The sequence below is a fragment of the Populus euphratica genome, unplaced genomic scaffold (genome assembly GCF_000495115.2).
Source record: "Populus euphratica unplaced genomic scaffold, PopEup_1.0 scaffold189.1, whole genome shotgun sequence".
Taxonomy (NCBI): domain Eukaryota; kingdom Viridiplantae; phylum Streptophyta; class Magnoliopsida; order Malpighiales; family Salicaceae; genus Populus; species Populus euphratica.
In genome coordinates this window covers 147,746-166,284 of record NW_011500030.1, presented here as the reverse complement: position 1 = coordinate 166,284, position 18,539 = coordinate 147,746, and the positions used below count along the sequence as shown (strand labels likewise).

General features: G+C 31.0%; 1 protein-coding gene across 1 annotated transcript; it reads left to right on the top strand.

The window, feature by feature from the left end:
• The first annotated feature begins 16,868 nt into the window (after positions 1 to 16,868).
• LOC105142417 (ethylene-responsive transcription factor ERF043-like) lies at positions 16,869 to 18,126 on the top strand. Its single transcript, XM_011050035.1, has one exon. The coding sequence runs from the start codon at positions 16,995 to 16,997 to the stop codon at positions 17,853 to 17,855; it is 861 nt and encodes a 286-aa protein (XP_011048337.1). The 5' UTR covers positions 16,869 to 16,994; the 3' UTR covers positions 17,856 to 18,126.
• The last annotated feature ends 413 nt before the right edge of the window (positions 18,127 to 18,539 follow it).

The window sequence follows — 18,539 nt, the reverse complement described above, 5'->3', positions numbered from 1 at the left end:
AAAGATTTAATTTGGTCAAATCAGGGACTTAATTGTATAATTATTGAAGTTTGATGCCAGTTAGGGACTTAATTGAAAGAATTCTAGGTGCTAACATTAAGGGATCCAATCACAATTTTTTTGGGGGGTTTGATTATAAAACAGCTAAAAATTCAAGGGCCAAATTAGAAGAACCCAAACGGCGCCGTTTCCACCATTAATGGTCTTCAAACAGCTGTGAATCGGTGACGATAATGGAAGGAGACGTTAGCAATGATTATGGAATTATTCTCGAATCAATGTGGCGGGTATCGTGGCTGACATCCCTCGTCACCGTGATAAATGCCGGCATACCAAAATTGTTGGCATCCTCTAGCTATAAAAGCTAGAGGAAGAGCTGCAACAGGGCAAGCGGAGACTGAAAAAAAGAGGAGTGAAACAGCTTAAGGGAAAACATAGGAAAGAGGAGAGAGCAGAGAAATATTAAGAGAGCAAAAGGAAGAGTAGAGGAATCAACCGAACGGAAGCAGAGGAATCAAATTGAACAAAAACAGAGGACACGGTGAGGCAAAGAACACAACACCACCATCATCTTCGTCTTCTCAAAACCAGGTCCGTTCGATGTCCATCTCACTTCCTGTATAATAAGATGATGCCTGTTAGTATGTAAAAGAAGAAAAGAAAATGATGCCGGTTAGCAGATAATCACTCTGTTTTTGTTCTTGTTTTTTTTTGTTCTCGCATGGTAAGCAGGATGATGAACAGTGTGAAGGTAATTTAATTACCTTTGCACTGTTCATGCACGCGTAAAGTATCACGCGTGCATGGGAGAGGAAGGATGGTCACTGGCATGGGCCAGTGACAATGGCTGGGCTGGCTAGACCATGCCCAGCCACCCAGGCCGGGCTGGGCCTTGCCTACAAAAAAATAATAAAAAAATAAAATAAAAAAATTATAATAAAAAAATAAATATTTCAAAAAAATCAGTAATTTTCTGGAAATTTTTCTATTGTATTTGAATCAATACCGGTTTGTATTTTTATATTGTAAAGATAGAAATTCGATATTAAAATACCCACTTTTCAGCAAAATATAAAAAAAATAAAATATTTTTGTTTTCATGCATACAGACAAGTCTCTAAAAAAAATTCATACTTTTATATATATATATATATATATATATATATAGACACACACACACACACACACACAAATAAAAATTCAAAAATATGTATTAAGCATGCATTTTGGCTTTAATAACCAGTTTATTAAGATCACGAGAACTAAACCAATATTTAAAAAAACTCCAATATATATATATATATATATTTAATATCTAGGGTTATAATCTTATACGTAATATATATTCTGAGTATTAAAATTCTTTTGTTAACGTTAGAACAATTAGGTTTTACCCGATAAGATAATGATCTCTTTACTGAAGAGGACTTTTCTTAAACTACAGACGGACCAACACCTAGAAAGCATGACGAGCCCTTAGATTTTATCAGAAAAATAAATAATACAGCCTATCTTAGGTAGGGCGTATTTGGGGTGCTAAAACCTCCGATCTCTGAGATCAGTTAGGGTTCTTAGTGACCAAAATACTAGGTGGTGACTCCCATTTCATTTTTCCACTCATAAAAAAACAAGAATTCCTTGTCTCTCCACATATTTTCCAGATTTGCCACATAAGATAGAAATACAGGGTGGATGTTTTCGCCGCGATGCCGCACAAGTGCGACAGTGACCATAATACTAGGTGACGATTCCTAAACATTAAAACCAGAAACCTTTTTCAACACAATACCTCACACAGGAGGCATGACAGAAAGCCTCCACCATCACCAAACAATATCGCATCGGGCACTCGAGCACCCCACGACATATAAGATAACTCAACTTAATATCAACGATGGTGATATTAGATCGTAAGATATTACAATAAAGTTTTAAAAGATAAAAATTGATTATTGTTTTAGAGTAAACAAGTACTATTATATTAAGTAAGACATTGAATCAAGCAATCTCTATACCAAAACTAAGGTTTGTGCATGAAAATTCAAGAATATAACATTACCTACATGAGTTCTAAAATTTCTTCGCAATAATAAAACATTTATGAAGAAAATGAGAAGATAAACATTAAGATTCATTCATATCCTAAAGAACTCACCTCAATCACCATTATCCTTGATTTGGATCCAAGAAAGAGTTTAGCCAACCATGATTATATATAAGAACACTTTCATAAACATGAAATGACTTGAATCAAATTAAAATAATAAGTTTTACAAACTAAAGAACTGAAATTTACAAAGTAGAACATAACACAATTTCGGTAAAAATTCTAACACAAATATAATGCTAATGTTGAACATAAATTTGACTCTTTTAAAAGCCTTTTATAGGGATGACTATTACAAACATATTTATAGGCAATTATGTTAGCTTTCCAGATCATTAAAGGACAAGTTATTTGAACATCTAAGTCAAAAGTTATGAGTATAACACCAAAAGGTGTTCTAAAAAATCAAATCAGGCCAGCTTGAAAACCACTTTGGTAGATGTTTTTCTTCCTTCTTTATGAGCTATCTCTTTTTCTTTTTTTGACCTAAAATAATGTAACGATGTCCCGTCCAGCTTTCCATCCATGTGCTTTTCCTTTTAGATCAATGTATTACCCAAAATAAATCAAATGTTATTTGTTGTGTGAACATGTAAGATCATGGATTACACTTAGGCTAATTTGGAGGCTGATTTGTGGCTGAATTTAAACATCATATAAGGATACAAATGTACCTATTATTTGGGCTAAGATTGACATTGAAACCTTGAGTGTTTGATGGTTGAAGTATGTAGACAGTACAAGGCAAGTTTGGGCTTGAAGTAGATTATATGATAATCTTTTTTAGGATTGAAATAGAATTGATTTTTAAAGAAAATTTGGTGCAATTATTTGAACCAAGATTTGATTCAATCTTCAACTAAATTTTAATTCAATTCTTTGTTCCAAATCTCGATGTTAAATTTTCTAAAATAATTCATTTAAACTCCAAAAACCTATAAAAAAATTAAAAGAAATTTCAAAAAAGCACATCAATTATTATAAAAAAAACCCAAATAAAAACAATAAATACATTATAAAATAAAATACTTAATAATACTTTTGATACACAATCATCTTACTTAAAGAATTAGATTAGGCTTGAGAATTTATTTAGATTTGGGTTGATTTGTCATTTTTAACCAATTAAATGCTAAGTTAAGAGCAAATATAGGGGTTTTTTGAGGTCCATTGGGTGTTCTATAATTATTTTTAATAGAAAAAAAAAGTGAAATTGATTTGTTTTGCCTGAAAGTTAGTAGCTCGACTTTCCGACCACCTATAGTGGTCAAAATCTATAACAGTAAAAGACATGTCATTTGCCATAATAGGTGGTTTATTGTCTACTTTGTTTGTTTGTTTTTTTTTTTAAAAAAAGATGAGGTGGATGATATTTCACTTATCTTTTATAAAAGAGAAAAAAAACCAAGGCTTAGGCTTGCTCTAGAATTCAAGTAATTCATTTTGAGAATAGTTGATTTGGCTTAATTTTATGAAGAATTTAAAATTTCAAAGAGTCATTAGAATCAGTAAAACAAGCTTGGAAGTGCCTTGGTGTGGTCATAACTATTTCAAGAGTTTATGGAAAGGTTACTCCTAGATATTCAATGTTGCAAAATCCTAGAGGAAAAAGGTATTGAGTCTTACCCTTTAATTATCTATAGAGATTGATGGCTCAGAGCTTGTAAAATATTTATGAGAATATTTAAGCATAATAAAAGTTTTACAATTTATGTTTCAACTCAAAGTTAGAGGAGTTGAGTGCTAAAAAGAGAAAATTATTGGTTAATATTGTAGCTCAAGAACATATGCTTGTCAATATAGAAAGAGAAAGGATGACTTATTGACTCAACTGTAATAAAAATAACATAGTTTTGTGGAAGTTAAAGCAAGACTCAATAAGGTATTAGAAGCCAATAAGAAACTAGATCACATGGTGGTAAAAATAGTGCTGACAATATTGATAGTTAAAAAGAAATTTATGAAAAAGGAAAAGCTTGAAATCAAGCTCAAAGATGCTCAAATTGGAATAAATAGATTAAAGTAAACAAAAAAATGCTTATAAAACAATGTCAACAACAATCAAAATTGATCATATATTGGATAACTATCTAGGAGCTTTGAAATGGAGTAGCAAAAAGCATCGTTAAGAGTTAGTAAGCCAATATAAGAAATTTGCCTTAACCAGGTAAACTTTCATTGATGAGCGATGTTTTAGAAAGGGAAGCACATCATTAGACTTTCAAAATCATATGCTATCATATATAAGCTCAAAATGTCAAGAATTATACCATAAGATTAAAAGGCATAGCTTAATTCGTAATAGAGGGCTGATCTACTTTAAAAGACATACTTGTGCACTACTTTGGTTAGATTCGAGATTTCATCAACAAAATCATACCATAACTAAGTTTAAAATTGTGGAAAGTGTCATAACCTAATTCTGGGTCATTTCTTAAAAATTAATTCTTTTCAAAATAAAGATCAAAAAACAAAATCAAGGCTGACAATGTGGAGAAAGCATATCAATGAGGGCTATGCTGACAATGTGGAGAAAGCATATCAATGAAGGCTATAAAAATAGGAAAAAATCAAGCTGTAATTTTTTGGAGAAATTCAAGGCCTAATTGTACCCCAAAAATGGAGAAAATGGAGAAAAATGCATATTCAAGGTCAAATTGAATGATTATTGGATGAATTTGCATAAAAATTGAGTCCAATGACATAATTAAAATTTTAATTTGCCAATTTGATTCAATCATGAGTCAAATTGAATTTTAATTATGTTTAAGCATTAATTTGTGTCAAATTGAAGGATTTAATTAAGTATAACATAAAAATTGAGTCCAATGACATAATTAAAATTTTAATTTGCCAATTTGATTCAATCATGAGTCAAATTGAATTTTAATTATGTTTAAGCATTAATTTGCGTCAAATTGAAGGATTTAATTAAGTACAACGACTTAATTATACTTAAATGGGTCAAATTAATTTTATTTTGGGCTTAATTAATGAAAAATTAAGTTTGAGACCCTAATTTTGGCTTAATTGAGAATAATGAAATTTTAAGAGATCGAATTTAATTTTTACCAAATTAATTGATTGAATTTAGGGGGCTTACTTGCATTAAATAAAAAAGTTTAGGGTCAATTAGGGTTCAATTGAAAACAATTAAAATAGAAAGGACTAAAATAAACTTTGGCAATAACAGGACTCAGCACTGCTCATTATCTTATTTTTTTTCTTTGAAAAAGCTAATCCTATTACCCACTTTGCAGCTGTATTTAATGTAACTAATATTCATCAAATTTGACAAATCTTATACGAAAATGATCATCTACACTTTCTCTACAACTGTATGTGACCCGTTCAAGCTAAATAACAACACATCAACACTAGTGGCAGCCTAAGGAGGTCTACTTAATCAGCTTTTATCTCTAGATTTGATAATTCAGGATGCTTACTTTAAACCAATGGTTGAGATCCTTACCAACTGAATCAAGGGTGAAATTTTTCCCAGTATAGATAAGTATGGCCTGAAGGAGGAGAAAATCGGGTCTAAAATCAGCCAAAAAACCAGTTTTTCATCCAGTTTTTGCACATTTCTCTCTTATTTCTCACTTCATCATGGCCTTTGGCTGCCACTACCACCATCACTAGTCTTCCCACCATCAGCCCCATCACAGAAATCTTTCTCCTGCACCAACAAACGGTTTACCAATGGTAAAGCAGCCACCACATCTCTCTACTATCCTTTCTCTCCTCATTCTCTCCTCTGCAGATTTCTTCCTTTTTTTCCTCTACAGCTGCAGTCACTCCAACCAACTCAGGTAGCCAACTCTACCGCCATTTCCAACTCCGGCTTCAGGTCGCCTCCCTTGCTAGCTAGCCATCACCGCTATGCTAGGTGGTCTACTACCCTTCCCCTGGTTATTTGTCTTCCACATGAAAGTTTTACTGTTCATAAGTGAATAGTATACGTGAATTATAATTCACGTCCACTATTCTAGTGGACCTTGGGTCGGACCAGTTCTGACCCAGCCCAAACAGTTGGGTTGGGTTAGGTCGGGTCAGGTTAGGTCCGGTCCCTAGAAAAATAAAGAAGTTTTAAAAATCATTTCAAAAAAATATGATTTTTTCAAATAGTTTTCTACTAATTTTGCATAATATCGGGTTGTATATTTACACTGTAAAATATAAATCCGGTATTAAAATACCTAGTTTTCTTTGAAATATTTTAAAAAATAAAAATAAATAAATAAAAAATATTTTTAAAAAAAATCTCAAAGAAATTTAAATTAATTTTCCCTTTCAAAAACCAAAAAAAAAAATTGTTGCATATGATTAAATCCTGAAATTTTTCCAAGTATATTGTTCATAAAAAAACAAAAAAAAATACATCTTTTTCATATTTTGAAAAATCCAAAAATAGATATCATAACCAGTTTATGATTATCCATTAGGATTTGGCCAACATGTCAAAAATCTTTTTCCAATCTTTTTTCTAGGGTCTAGATGTAGACTTTAATATTTGTGGGGTGTAAAATTACACTCACCATACCTTCAGGTATTAAAGATATAAGGTGTAGAAATGCGATGCTAAAATTTATTCTTTCAAATGGTTAGGATTTAACCAAATAAGATAGACACTTTCTCATGAAGAGAAATTTGTTTTGAACTTTAGAAAGATCAATGAATAGAAACCCGACCTAAAAAAATAATCAAACAACAATGCAGATTACCTTAGGTAGTGTGTACTAGGAGTGATGCGTCTTTCTCTTGCACAACCAATCCCTTACCCAGACTCTCGCAAATCATAGGTTTCTAGTGACCATAATACTAGGTGACGACTCCTAAACATTAATCATAATTCTATTAGTAAATCCAAAAAATCTTTCCAACACATAGGAGGCACAACAGAAGCCTCCATCGTCGCCAGAAGATGTCGCGTCGGTGCTTGCGACACCGTGACTGAAAGAATGAGCAAAGTAACTTTGTACATGATAATGATTTTTAGAACAAGTTTGTATTATATTAGACAAACTTTGTAGACTCTTATTTTGGATTAATAAAAAGACATCCTATCACACGTTCTTGTTATCCAATGTTTACTTGGTATTTGATGTTTGGTTTATGTTTAAATAAATTCCTATAAGAGAAATATTCAGTGAAAATTTATTTCTTATTAGTGGCAAATTTCCTTAAATAAACCAAAATTCATATGGATTTGGTGTCTCAAGTGAGATTTTTTCAAAAAAATTCAAACTAGTCTATCCTTATAGACTTAATATACTAAGAAACTCAAACAATAATAAACTTGCATGCTTAATCCAACCTTTTACACTCATTTATACATCTTATTTATTTTATACATATACCCTAAAAAAAGATAACCCTAAAAAATGAATATAGGTTATCATGTAAAAGTTCAACTTCCTTCTAAAAGTCTACAGCCCTAGATTTAAGTACATGAAAATGAAAAATGAAAAGAGATCATAGCTGAAAAAAGAAAATAAAGGAAGATAATAAGTATGAAAAGAGAGGTTCTAAGCTTATAAGCTTGTTTGACCAAGCACTATAAGTTACACTATCAAAAAAAGAAGCATTTAATTGAGGGTAAACTTAAACAGAAATGTCGCTTTGCCTTGATATCCAGTTAGTATCATAAATGTCATCAAGAGCATTATTTTGCCTCGCCAAACCAAGAGGTACTTGTCATTTCTTCTTAGTCTTAATTCACAATGTATTTTCCATTTGTGAGGTTTTTATTAACACTATAAGTCTAGGTTTCTCTAGCTATTCACCTTACCACTGAAGAAACCCAGAGAGTTAAGATAGTAAAAGAGCTTAACTTTAAAGAGTTATCTACAATAAAAGTACAACTTCAATTGATGGAATGCATAGACCTTTATGACCTAATAAAATTAATTAAAATGTGTCTCGTGTCTAACATTGTAATACCTAAAAAGTTTAAGGTACCTGAGTTTACCAAGTATAGTGGTACTCGGTGTCCCATTATGTACCTATATGTATATTATAGTAAAATGGTCAAAGTAGTCCATAGTGAGAAATTTTTAATCCACTTTTTCTATAAGAACTTAATTGGTATATAGTTGAGTTAGTATATGTATTTGGACAATATTAAAATCCGAAGATAGAAGAGCTTGGTAGATGGGTAGATGTTTTTATAAAGCATTACAAGTTCAATATAGCTATGGTTCTAGGTTGTTCCAGTTTGTAAAAAATGAAAAAAAAAGACCTAAAAAATACATTACAGAGTATGTCTAGAGGTGGTGTAAAGTGACTCAACAAATCCATCCTTTTCCAATTAAAAAATAAATAACCATGCTATTCTCGAATGCATTTAATGCTCAATACTATGAATATCTAGTTGACAATTTAAAGAAACTTATATAGTTATTCTTGTTATAGCCGCGAGAATTGATTAGGTAAAGAGGATGAGAAAAAATCTCAGATACTTGTGAAGCTAACCAAAGAAAATAAAGGTTTATTGGTAAGAGAAAAGACAATGAAATGTACTAGGTGGAAACCAATCATGTTTAACCCAAAGGTCATAAGAATAATCAATGAATGTCTAATAAGCAAGTCGATACCAGTAGTTCCAATATTTAACCATTATTTTGACACCATTCAATGTTACTTCTATTGTCAATCTAAGCTCATCTTCATAATTCCCTACTTACCAACCAAAATATTTCCCACTAAATAAATCATTTTTAAACCAATCAACATCAAATGCCCATGTTAACCCTGATAACTAGTATGTAGAAATAACCAGTTTTCTAGAAATAATTGAAAAAATTTGGAAACATTACCACCTTCTATGCTACTTTTAGGATAAATATTTGAAACACTTATTAGTATTCAAAAAATAACTTCTAGTCCAACAAAGACCCTTCTAACCACCTTAACCTTACTAGTAAAAACCTAAACATAAATAGGAATACAACACTGGTGTTATTATACATAACTCTAAAAATCAAAATGTCCTAAAAGATAAGTTCTTTCACCTCATCAAATTGGGTTGAATAACATTTAATGAGTTAGAATACCCTAAATATGAACATAAATCCCTATTAAATCACACTACTATAATGAAAACAGGTGTAAAAATGATTTTTAATGACTTTAGATTTGACATGAAAGAAGTCATCCTTAAAGATTATAATGAGAAATTTATTTGCTATCTTATTCAAGGAAAATTATCTTAAGACGCCCTCTAAAACATAGGTTGTTAAGAATCCTCATAAGTATTATAAGTTCCACAATAAGTCAAGGCATAATACTAATAATTATGATGAGTTTCATCATGAAATTGAGATAATAATGATCCTAGATATGCTACCAGTTAAGATCAATAAGATTGAGAATAAGGTGGGAATGATTTCTTTTCAAAGAGTAAATATTTACAAAATAGAGTTATGTAGGTATTAGTTATCAAATAATGAAACTTCCATGATGGTTATTACAACCATTACTAACTTTGTGTTTTACCTTACAATTACAGATATGCATCTTATAATAGGGAGTCATATTTTATCATGTAGACGATGTTAGGAGTTTAACAAGAGGTGGAAGGTTTCTTACTTTAAAAGAGTTGGAAAAACAAAGGAATAAAGATGAAAAGGTAATAAAAAAAACTTGCCAATGATAACAAAGTCAACAAACCAATATATGACAAAGAAGCCATTGAGTTTCTTAAATTAATGAAACATAGTAACTAAATCATAATTGATCAACTAAAAAAGACCCTAGCTCAGAAATCCCTAATCTATGTTATATTGACTTCAAAACCATATCAAAAAACACTTTAAAAGATTTTAAATGAAGCACATGCTCCTCAAGATATCACTTTTGATTATATATAACATCTAATAGGAAGAATTTAGGCCATCAACTACTTGTATTTCTCTAAAGATGAACTGATTCTAAAAAATATTGGACATAACAACTCATTACACATCATAAATATATATAAAGATTACCTTACAGAAAAAGTTTTGATAAATAATGGCTAATCTCTTAATATGCTTTCAAGGAACATCTTGGATGCTTTACTAGATGATGTATCATATATGCCTCAAAGCAATATGACACCAAAGGTTTATAATGGTTCATTAAGACAAGAGATCGGTGACATTAATATGGACTTGATAATAGGTACGCATTAGTTTTAGGCCATCATATGAGAAAATGACATTCCTCATTTATATAAGATGTTGTTAGGATGACCTTAGGTCTATTCTAGAGGAGTTATGACATCATTTTTACATCAAAAACTCAAATATATGGTTTAGTGATTGCAAAAAAAATAAAATATATTGTATATGATAAATAATATGTTAATGTCTTACATAAAATAGTTAAGGGAAGTCAAGATGGAGAAATTTATGCCTTCAAAATTCTAAATGCAAAGTTGCTGCTTAAGAATATAGTGTTGAAGAAACCAAACATTATATGAACTGTCAAAATGCTCATTAAATATATGATAAAGTATCAGCGTTCATTAAGGTATCATCTAAACAAAGGGTCACTATAGTGAATCAACTATATGAAGTTAAGAAAATACCAATCAATATTTTGGCTTTAGTTTTAAGCCAAGTAAATATGGTTACTTGAAGGTGGTGGAAAGAAAATACGAGAAAAGAATGTTCTGAATTGAGAGGCGTGATCCTAATTATTGAAAAAAAAAAGATAGTTCACCTATTCATAACATATTTTCTCGTCCATCTTACATAATATAACCTAACAATGAAATGAGAAACTTGAATGAGGTGTTTACTAATCTTGCCATCTATAACCCAGATAAGAAAAAGACTAAAGACCTATCATCTATCTTGTGTTGAGGTCAATTGATTTTCAAGTTATGATCTTACTCTAATCGACCATTAACACCTTATAAAAGGTGTCATCTATCGAACAATTGGTTAAAAGGTGTGCCGAGAGGGAAGAACTTGATAATTAAAAGGTATGAGAAATCCAGTTGGTCTTCAAATCTAAGTTATTTTGCTATTATGTTATCCTTATTTTTTTAAATAATCATAGTTTAGGATATTAGAAAAGAAATCTACTTTTGTGTTAAGCTTAGTTTATTTTCATATTAAGAGATCATGTAGTTTTTAGTCAAAAATAAAATCATGCAATCTTGGGTAATTTATTCATATTTATCATTTACTTATTCCCTACACCTTTTGCTTTTAGAAATCTTGAAAGCGATCAATGTTTAAAATTCTAAAGCCTAATTTATAATATGTTATAAAATCAAATTAGGAAAAGTTAGAATATGTTAATATGGGTACAAATGATAATAAAAAGGAATTAAAGGTTGGAACTATGATTTTAATAGGAGAAAAAAAGAAATTTGATTAAGTTGTTGAAAGAATATACTAACATAATTATTTGGTCCTATGCTGACAAGTTTAGCATCAACACAAATATTATAGTGCACAAAATCTCATTGATATAAGTATGTAAACAGTGAAATAGAAATTAAGAAGGATAAGACTTGATATCTTAATAAGGATCAAACAAAAGGTTTAAAAGTAGCTTAAAGTTGGATTACTTGAAGTGATATAATACCTATACTGGATATCTAATATTATGGAAGTAGAAAATAAGGCTAAAAGAAACGGAATGAATAATGATTTTAGGGATCTTAACAAAGTTAATCTAAAAGATGATTTTTCACCACCTCACATAGATATCCTGATCAATTATGCTATAAAAAGATGTCATTTATTCTTGTAATGATAGGTTTTCAGGGTATAACCATATTGGAAAAGTTTAGAAAGACAAATTAAAAGATAATTTTCATCACACAATAGGTTATATATTGTTATAAAGTCATGTTGTTTGGACTAAAAAAAAGCTAAAACAACTTATAAACAAGAAGGTTATATTGTTCCATGATATGATACATAAAGAACTTAAGGTATATATAGATGATATAATCACCAAACCCAAACGTAAGGAGGACCATGTCAAAATCTTAAAAAAGTTAGTTGAAAGTATCAATTGAGAAATGTACTTTTAATATTAGATCTGAAAAGTTATTTTATTTTGTTATAAGCAGTGATGGTATTAAGATTAATCTATATAATATTAAAGTCATTCAAGTAATGTCTGCACCAAGCACCAAAAGGGAAGTTTGAAGTCTCTAAGGATACCTAAATTATATAGCTCGGTTTTTCTCTTAATTAACTACCATATATAAGTCCATTTTTCATCTCATCTGAAAAAAGAATTTAAGAAAGTGAGATTAATACTGTTAAAAAACCTATAAAAAGATCAAACATTATCTACAAAAGTCATATTTATTTGCCCCACCTATATCTAAAAGTACTTAATCTTGTATCTAACAATCACTAAAGTTGTCATAGATTATGTATTAGGTCAGCACGGTGGTTTTAGAAGAAAGGAATAAGTTATTTTTCTATCTTATCAAAAAGGATATTGAATACTAGTATGGAGTGCATGATGGTTTTTTTAATACATGTTATGGCTAATATCAAATATAAACCCTCTCAAGTATATTTTTTAGAAGCCTAGCATATGAAGTTGAATATTGAAATAACAAGTGTTGTTAGATGAATATAATATTATTTATATAATGAGTTAAACAATGAAAAATGGTGTGATTAACGACTATGAGCCTCTAAACTCTGATTCTCTAGATGAGGATATTATAATGATATAACCAAAAATAGATTATACAAAAGATGAATGGTGGACTATGCATTGTGAGCCTCTAACAGATAATATCATTGTTAATTATGAGCCTTTAAACTTTAATTTATCAAATGAAGATAATTTTTCCAAACAAGATACAATATCTCATCTCTATTAAGCTATAATTTGAATGTATCAACAATATAACAAAGTATAAGGCTTATATCAATGGTTTAGAGATTGTTCTAGAAATGCAAATCAAGGAAGTTGACATATATAGTGATTCAATATTTTGATAATTCATCAAGTAAAAAGGAAATGTAAGATTACAAATTATAAATTAAAGTCTTACTAGGAATACCTCACCAAGCTTGCATGTAAGTTCAATAAGATCAAACTAAGCCAAAATAAGAGTTAATTTGTAAATGCTTTGGCAATTTTAGTTTTCATGGATAAAATTGATTGTGGGATCAAAGCATAACCTATTTGAATTGAAATTGAAAATTGATTATTTTTTAATTTGGGGGTGATGGGGGAGTAGAAGACATGTCATGGTATTATAATATTAAATAATTTATCAAATGCTAAGAATACTTATCAGAGGCATCTAAAGTGGATGAGAAACCTTTAAAAACAATGTCAATAGGTTATTACTTAGAAGAGGAAAAATAATTTTATTGAATATATTAGAAAGTGTTATAAATGTCAAGTATACAATCACAAGATCAATAATCCTTCATAGCTTTTTTTCAACATGGTTATCTCGTTAGCCATTTTCTATATGAAAACTAGATGTTATCAATCCAATCAATAATAAGGCAAGCAAATAGACATTGCTTCATTTTAGTAGTGATTAATAATTTTACCAAATGGATAGAAGCATTTTATATATTTATATAACCTAAAAAATATTTTGATGATTTATTAAGGAATACCTAATATGTTAACATGATTCATTAGAGATACTAATAATAAATAATGTTTAATACTTCAATGGAAAAATTATGGTTGAACTCTATAAGAGGTGGAATATTAGCCATTTAAACTCCTTCCTATACAAGGCAAAAATGAATGGGATTGCAAAGACAACTAACAAGAGTTTCAAAAGAATCATTTTATGCTTATTACAAGACAATAAAGACATTTATAAATATACATATTAATTGATTTATGAAATGAAAGTTATGATGCTAATATAGATCACAATCACTTCTTTGAGAGTGTTGATAGAAATAGATTTAGAAGACTAAGAATAGGTCAAGTTATATTATAAGCAACTAAATATAATTAGTAAAAAAAGGTTAATCTTCTTTGATCATAATTTCTTATATCAAAATAGAACAACCAAGGCATATGATAAGAAAACTCGCCTTAAAGAATTAAAAGAATGTGACTTAGTGCTAAACAAAACTCTTCTAATATAAAGGGAAAACATTCATAAATGAGCACCTAATTATGAAGGCTTTTATATTGTAAAGAAAATATTTTTATTTAAAGCACTTATTTTTCCTAATATAGATAAGTGTGATCTTTAGACCTATAAAATCTAATGTTGTAAATAAGTGTTATGCATAAATTCATCCAAAATAATACTATTGAAAATTCAATATGAATATCTCTTTGTGTGCACCTTGTTCTTGTTTCTTTTATCACAATTATCTATTTTTCTTGCTTATTCTTAAAAGCTGCTAATAAATCCTCCTAATCATATATAAATTATCTTTTATTAATACAGTTAATAAGCTAATAGGCTCTAGGATACCTTTATAGAAAACTTGCATGGATTTATAAAAAACCTCCCTTATAAATGCATATGTCATATTTCTTTAATAAAAATCAAATTACATATTCATAACTTAATGTTTATTTAAAATAAATATTTGATATCACATTTCATTATATTAGGGAGTGAAATGATAAATTTGCTAAAAAAATATTTAAGTTAGCAATCATAATCTAGAATATATTATCTAAATAGAAAATGACAACCTATCCTTTAACAACCACAATTATATATATATATATATATATATATATATATATATATAATGAAGTTTAGGTTCAAAGTTATGAACTCCTGACAAAAAGTTAAATGCTAGTCCGAACAAATTACATCAAACAAGTTCAATACATATCAATTTAAGCGATTTGATATTAAAATGAGAAAATTAACAAATTATATCAATTGAGTTTTTATTGAGGTAGCATCATTTTTTCTTATTAAGCTTGGATTTTAATAGTTAGGTCAATGTATTTTTAGTTTTTAGAGACAAATATAGATCTATCATGAAGTTTTTAACCTTAAAATGAATTTACAAGTTTTGATCAAGTTAACATAATATCCTTATTAAACTTAAACTTTAATGGTTAGATTGATATTTCTCTTAGTTTTAGGGATATTATAGGTCTAGTGCAATGCTTTTAAGCAAAAAATAATATTAATAATAAGTCAACGAGTCTCATCAGAGTAGCAATCAATGTAGATTAGGCTTGGTATTTTAATCAACTTATGTTTTATAAAAAAGATAAAAAAAAAGTCAAGAAATATAAATAAATAAAAAAAACTAAAAAATCATTAAAATTAAAGATTTTTTATTCAGAACCCGACCTCAATTAGACAAACTTTTATTAAAAATAAATAACTTATAAATAAACACAAAAATAATTTGGGTAGCTAATATCATGTGTAAAATGAATTTAAAATAAATATATAGTTAAAATAACTTTTCTAATAAATAATATATTAATTGTGATTTTTATTTTTTCTTAGAAATAATCAACCTTTTACTTAAATATTTAAACCAATCCATATTTTATAATTTTTAGCCATTCTGAAGACGATGTGACAGCTATATTTTTCATATATACACACACACACACTATTTCGAAGATCCATGCATGTTGTGTGGGACAAAGCCAAGGAGAGCCTGAACTGGCACAAATTAATACGCAGGAAAGGAAAGCAGGTGTAAGGTTCTCAAATACTAGTCAGATAGCATGTAATGTTGCTCCGTAGAAGAACAGAGCAGCAGCAGCAGCAGCGGCAGCGGCAATAATTACGATTAAAGGTGAAATGAATGGAAATTGTATTAACTACAGTGGAGCCTAGATAACCCATTCTTTATAACGGAAAATTCCACAGAACGGGTATGCCAGCTGTCCGTTGTGATCCCTCTCCTTGCCACACCGTCTAGGGGTCGCCTCCTCCCCCTCCACCACCACTCCTCTGCCATTCCCATCCTCCTCTCTCCCTTCCTTAAGAGTTTGCATGCGTTGGAGATAAGGAAAAAATAAAGAAAACATTCTTTTATTTATATGAAAAAAGGTGGAACGTCAATATATATAAACCTCTGAGTCACAATCACATGTGTTAGGATTATGAGTAAAATAAGTCCTCTCGTATCCTGTAGCTGCAAGATACTGATTTTGTATTAAAATAGATGGATTTAACAACGATGAACCTGTGCAGTTCTTACCAACCTGCGGTCCAAGCTCACCTGAGGCCGATGTTACCACCTTTTGGTTTAGGACAAGACATTAGATATAAGAGAAAACGTCACTTTGTGGGGGTCCCTCGCCTTATAGCCTCTCCACGTTACCCCTCGCTGTTTGAAAACCTGTCCCGTACCCCTTCCTTTTCTCTTCCAAGCCCTCAGATTCTTCCTATTTCTATTTTATGCCGAAAGTGTAACAACTGATATGAAGAGAAGCTAGCATTTATTTTTTATTTTTTTTAATGTGAGTATCAGCACCAGTATTAATATCACGGTCCTAAAATAAGTATATTGGATTCGAAACATTTTTATTTTAGAATTTGCTTTGTTTTTCTTGTTATTTTCATATTTCTTTCTTATTTTTTAATTACTTGATTTGGTGTTAGCTGGATAGGTTGGTTCATCTATTTAAATGAATTGCATGTTGTTTTTTTAAATAGTTAAAAAGTTTTAACTTTTAGAATAAATTGAGTTTTTTATATATATAATTTAGAGTATAAAAAACCTTAATTTGTTTTTTTTCTATGTACTGTACACGGTATCAGTCTCTCTACTCTACAACAGTAACAACACCGTCCTTCCTCTATATAAAGAGAAACCACCCTTTCGCTGTGCATTTCCTTCTCAGCATAAAAAATCACTCCCTGCTAATTAGGTGCCTAAGAGCTTGTTCTTGACCAAGGAAAACCACAAGCACGTTGAGTGACTTGATCACCGAAAACATGACTGTTTTGCCGGTATCAAACTCCAGCTCCGAGACAGACTCCACAAGCACTTACTCCTCCTCCTTGCAAGCCCTGTCTTCCCCATCTTCATCAGGATTATCACCAAACCCGGTGTCTAAACCCGACCCGGAAGAAAACCCAAGAAAACCAAAGAGGCCAAGAGAAAGCACCAGCAGCAGCAGCAAGCACCCGGTATTCAGGGGGGTCCGAATGCGGACATGGGGAAAATGGGTGTCGGAGATCCGGGAGCCCAGAAAGAAGAATCGGATCTGGCTAGGCACCTTTGCCACCCCAGAGATGGCAGCACGTGCCCATGACGTGGCAGCGATGAGCATTAAAGGCAACTCAGCCATCCTTAATTTCCCCGAACTTGCCGGGTCTCTGCCACGACCGACTTCTAACTCTCCACGTGATGTCCAAGCTGCCGCCGCAAAAGCCGCTTCTATGGACGTCAACATTGTCCCTTCGGCTCCCAACAAAATCTGCGACGATGAAAATAACAGTAAAAGCAACGACTCTACGGCGAGTAATAATAACCGGTCATCATCCTCGCTAGTGACACAGTCCACCTCCTCATCGTCAACAGCAGAGGTGACATCATCACCAAGTGACGTGGCGACTCCTGAAGAACTGAGCGAGATAGTTGAGTTGCCGAGTCTGGAAGCAAATCTCGAGGAATTTCCTGAGTTTGTTTTGTTTGGTGACTCGTGGCCGTACAATATTAACCAGTCCTGGTATTGTGAAGGCTACGGTGCTGAGGGTACTGGGTATTTTAGCGATCAGTATTTGTCAATAATTCCAGAAAGTAATGTGATTACGACTACTGGAGCTTTTGAGACTTCATTGTGGGAGCATTAATTAGTGTACACTAGTGAAATTACCCCTGCTTTTTTCTTCTTTTTCTTTTTCTTTTTCTTTTTCTTTTTGGAGAGTTCGATATTGTGGTAAAAGCCCTCCCGCAGCTCCCCCCAGCCAAAATACTTATCTTTGCTAATCAAGTTAGGTTGTGTTCGAATTAATTTAACGACGTGTTACTCCTTGGACTTGTGTTTTGTTTCAATAATAGAGGAACTCTGTTTTTTCTGATTTAAAATACTAATAAACTATAAACTGATTGTTCCCACTTCAACAGGGATGAGTGTGTCACTGAGAATCCTCACTTGCTTGCGTTGTTATCTGTCATCTGTGGATGATACTGATACAAGTCCCTTCAATCTTGAAATTTGCAGCAGGCTGCTCTGAGTGGTCAAAACTGCTTCCCTTTGCATGGTAAACACCGAAATATAAACTGTTCCAGTCTCTTTCTCTGTCTTTGTGGCCATACCTTTTGAACCTAATTATAACAAAGAGCTAAAAGACAAAACCTAAAAAGAACTCAGTTTCCATTCTTTAGCTTTGTTTTAGAGGTTTCTCCAAAAGGAATTTCATAAATAGGCAAAATAAAAAAAATGGGAAGCGCCTGAACAATGTCAGCTGGGTTATGACAGCGCGTGCGCCGAAACGTCTCACCGTTCAATCCAAGTACAAGTCGTGTGTGGCTTA

What these genes read in the sequence shown, in the direction of transcription:
- LOC105142417 (XM_011050035.1), top strand. Translation starts at nt 16,995, where the DNA reads ATGACTGTTTTGCCGGTATCAAACTCCAGCTCCGAGACAGACTCCACA.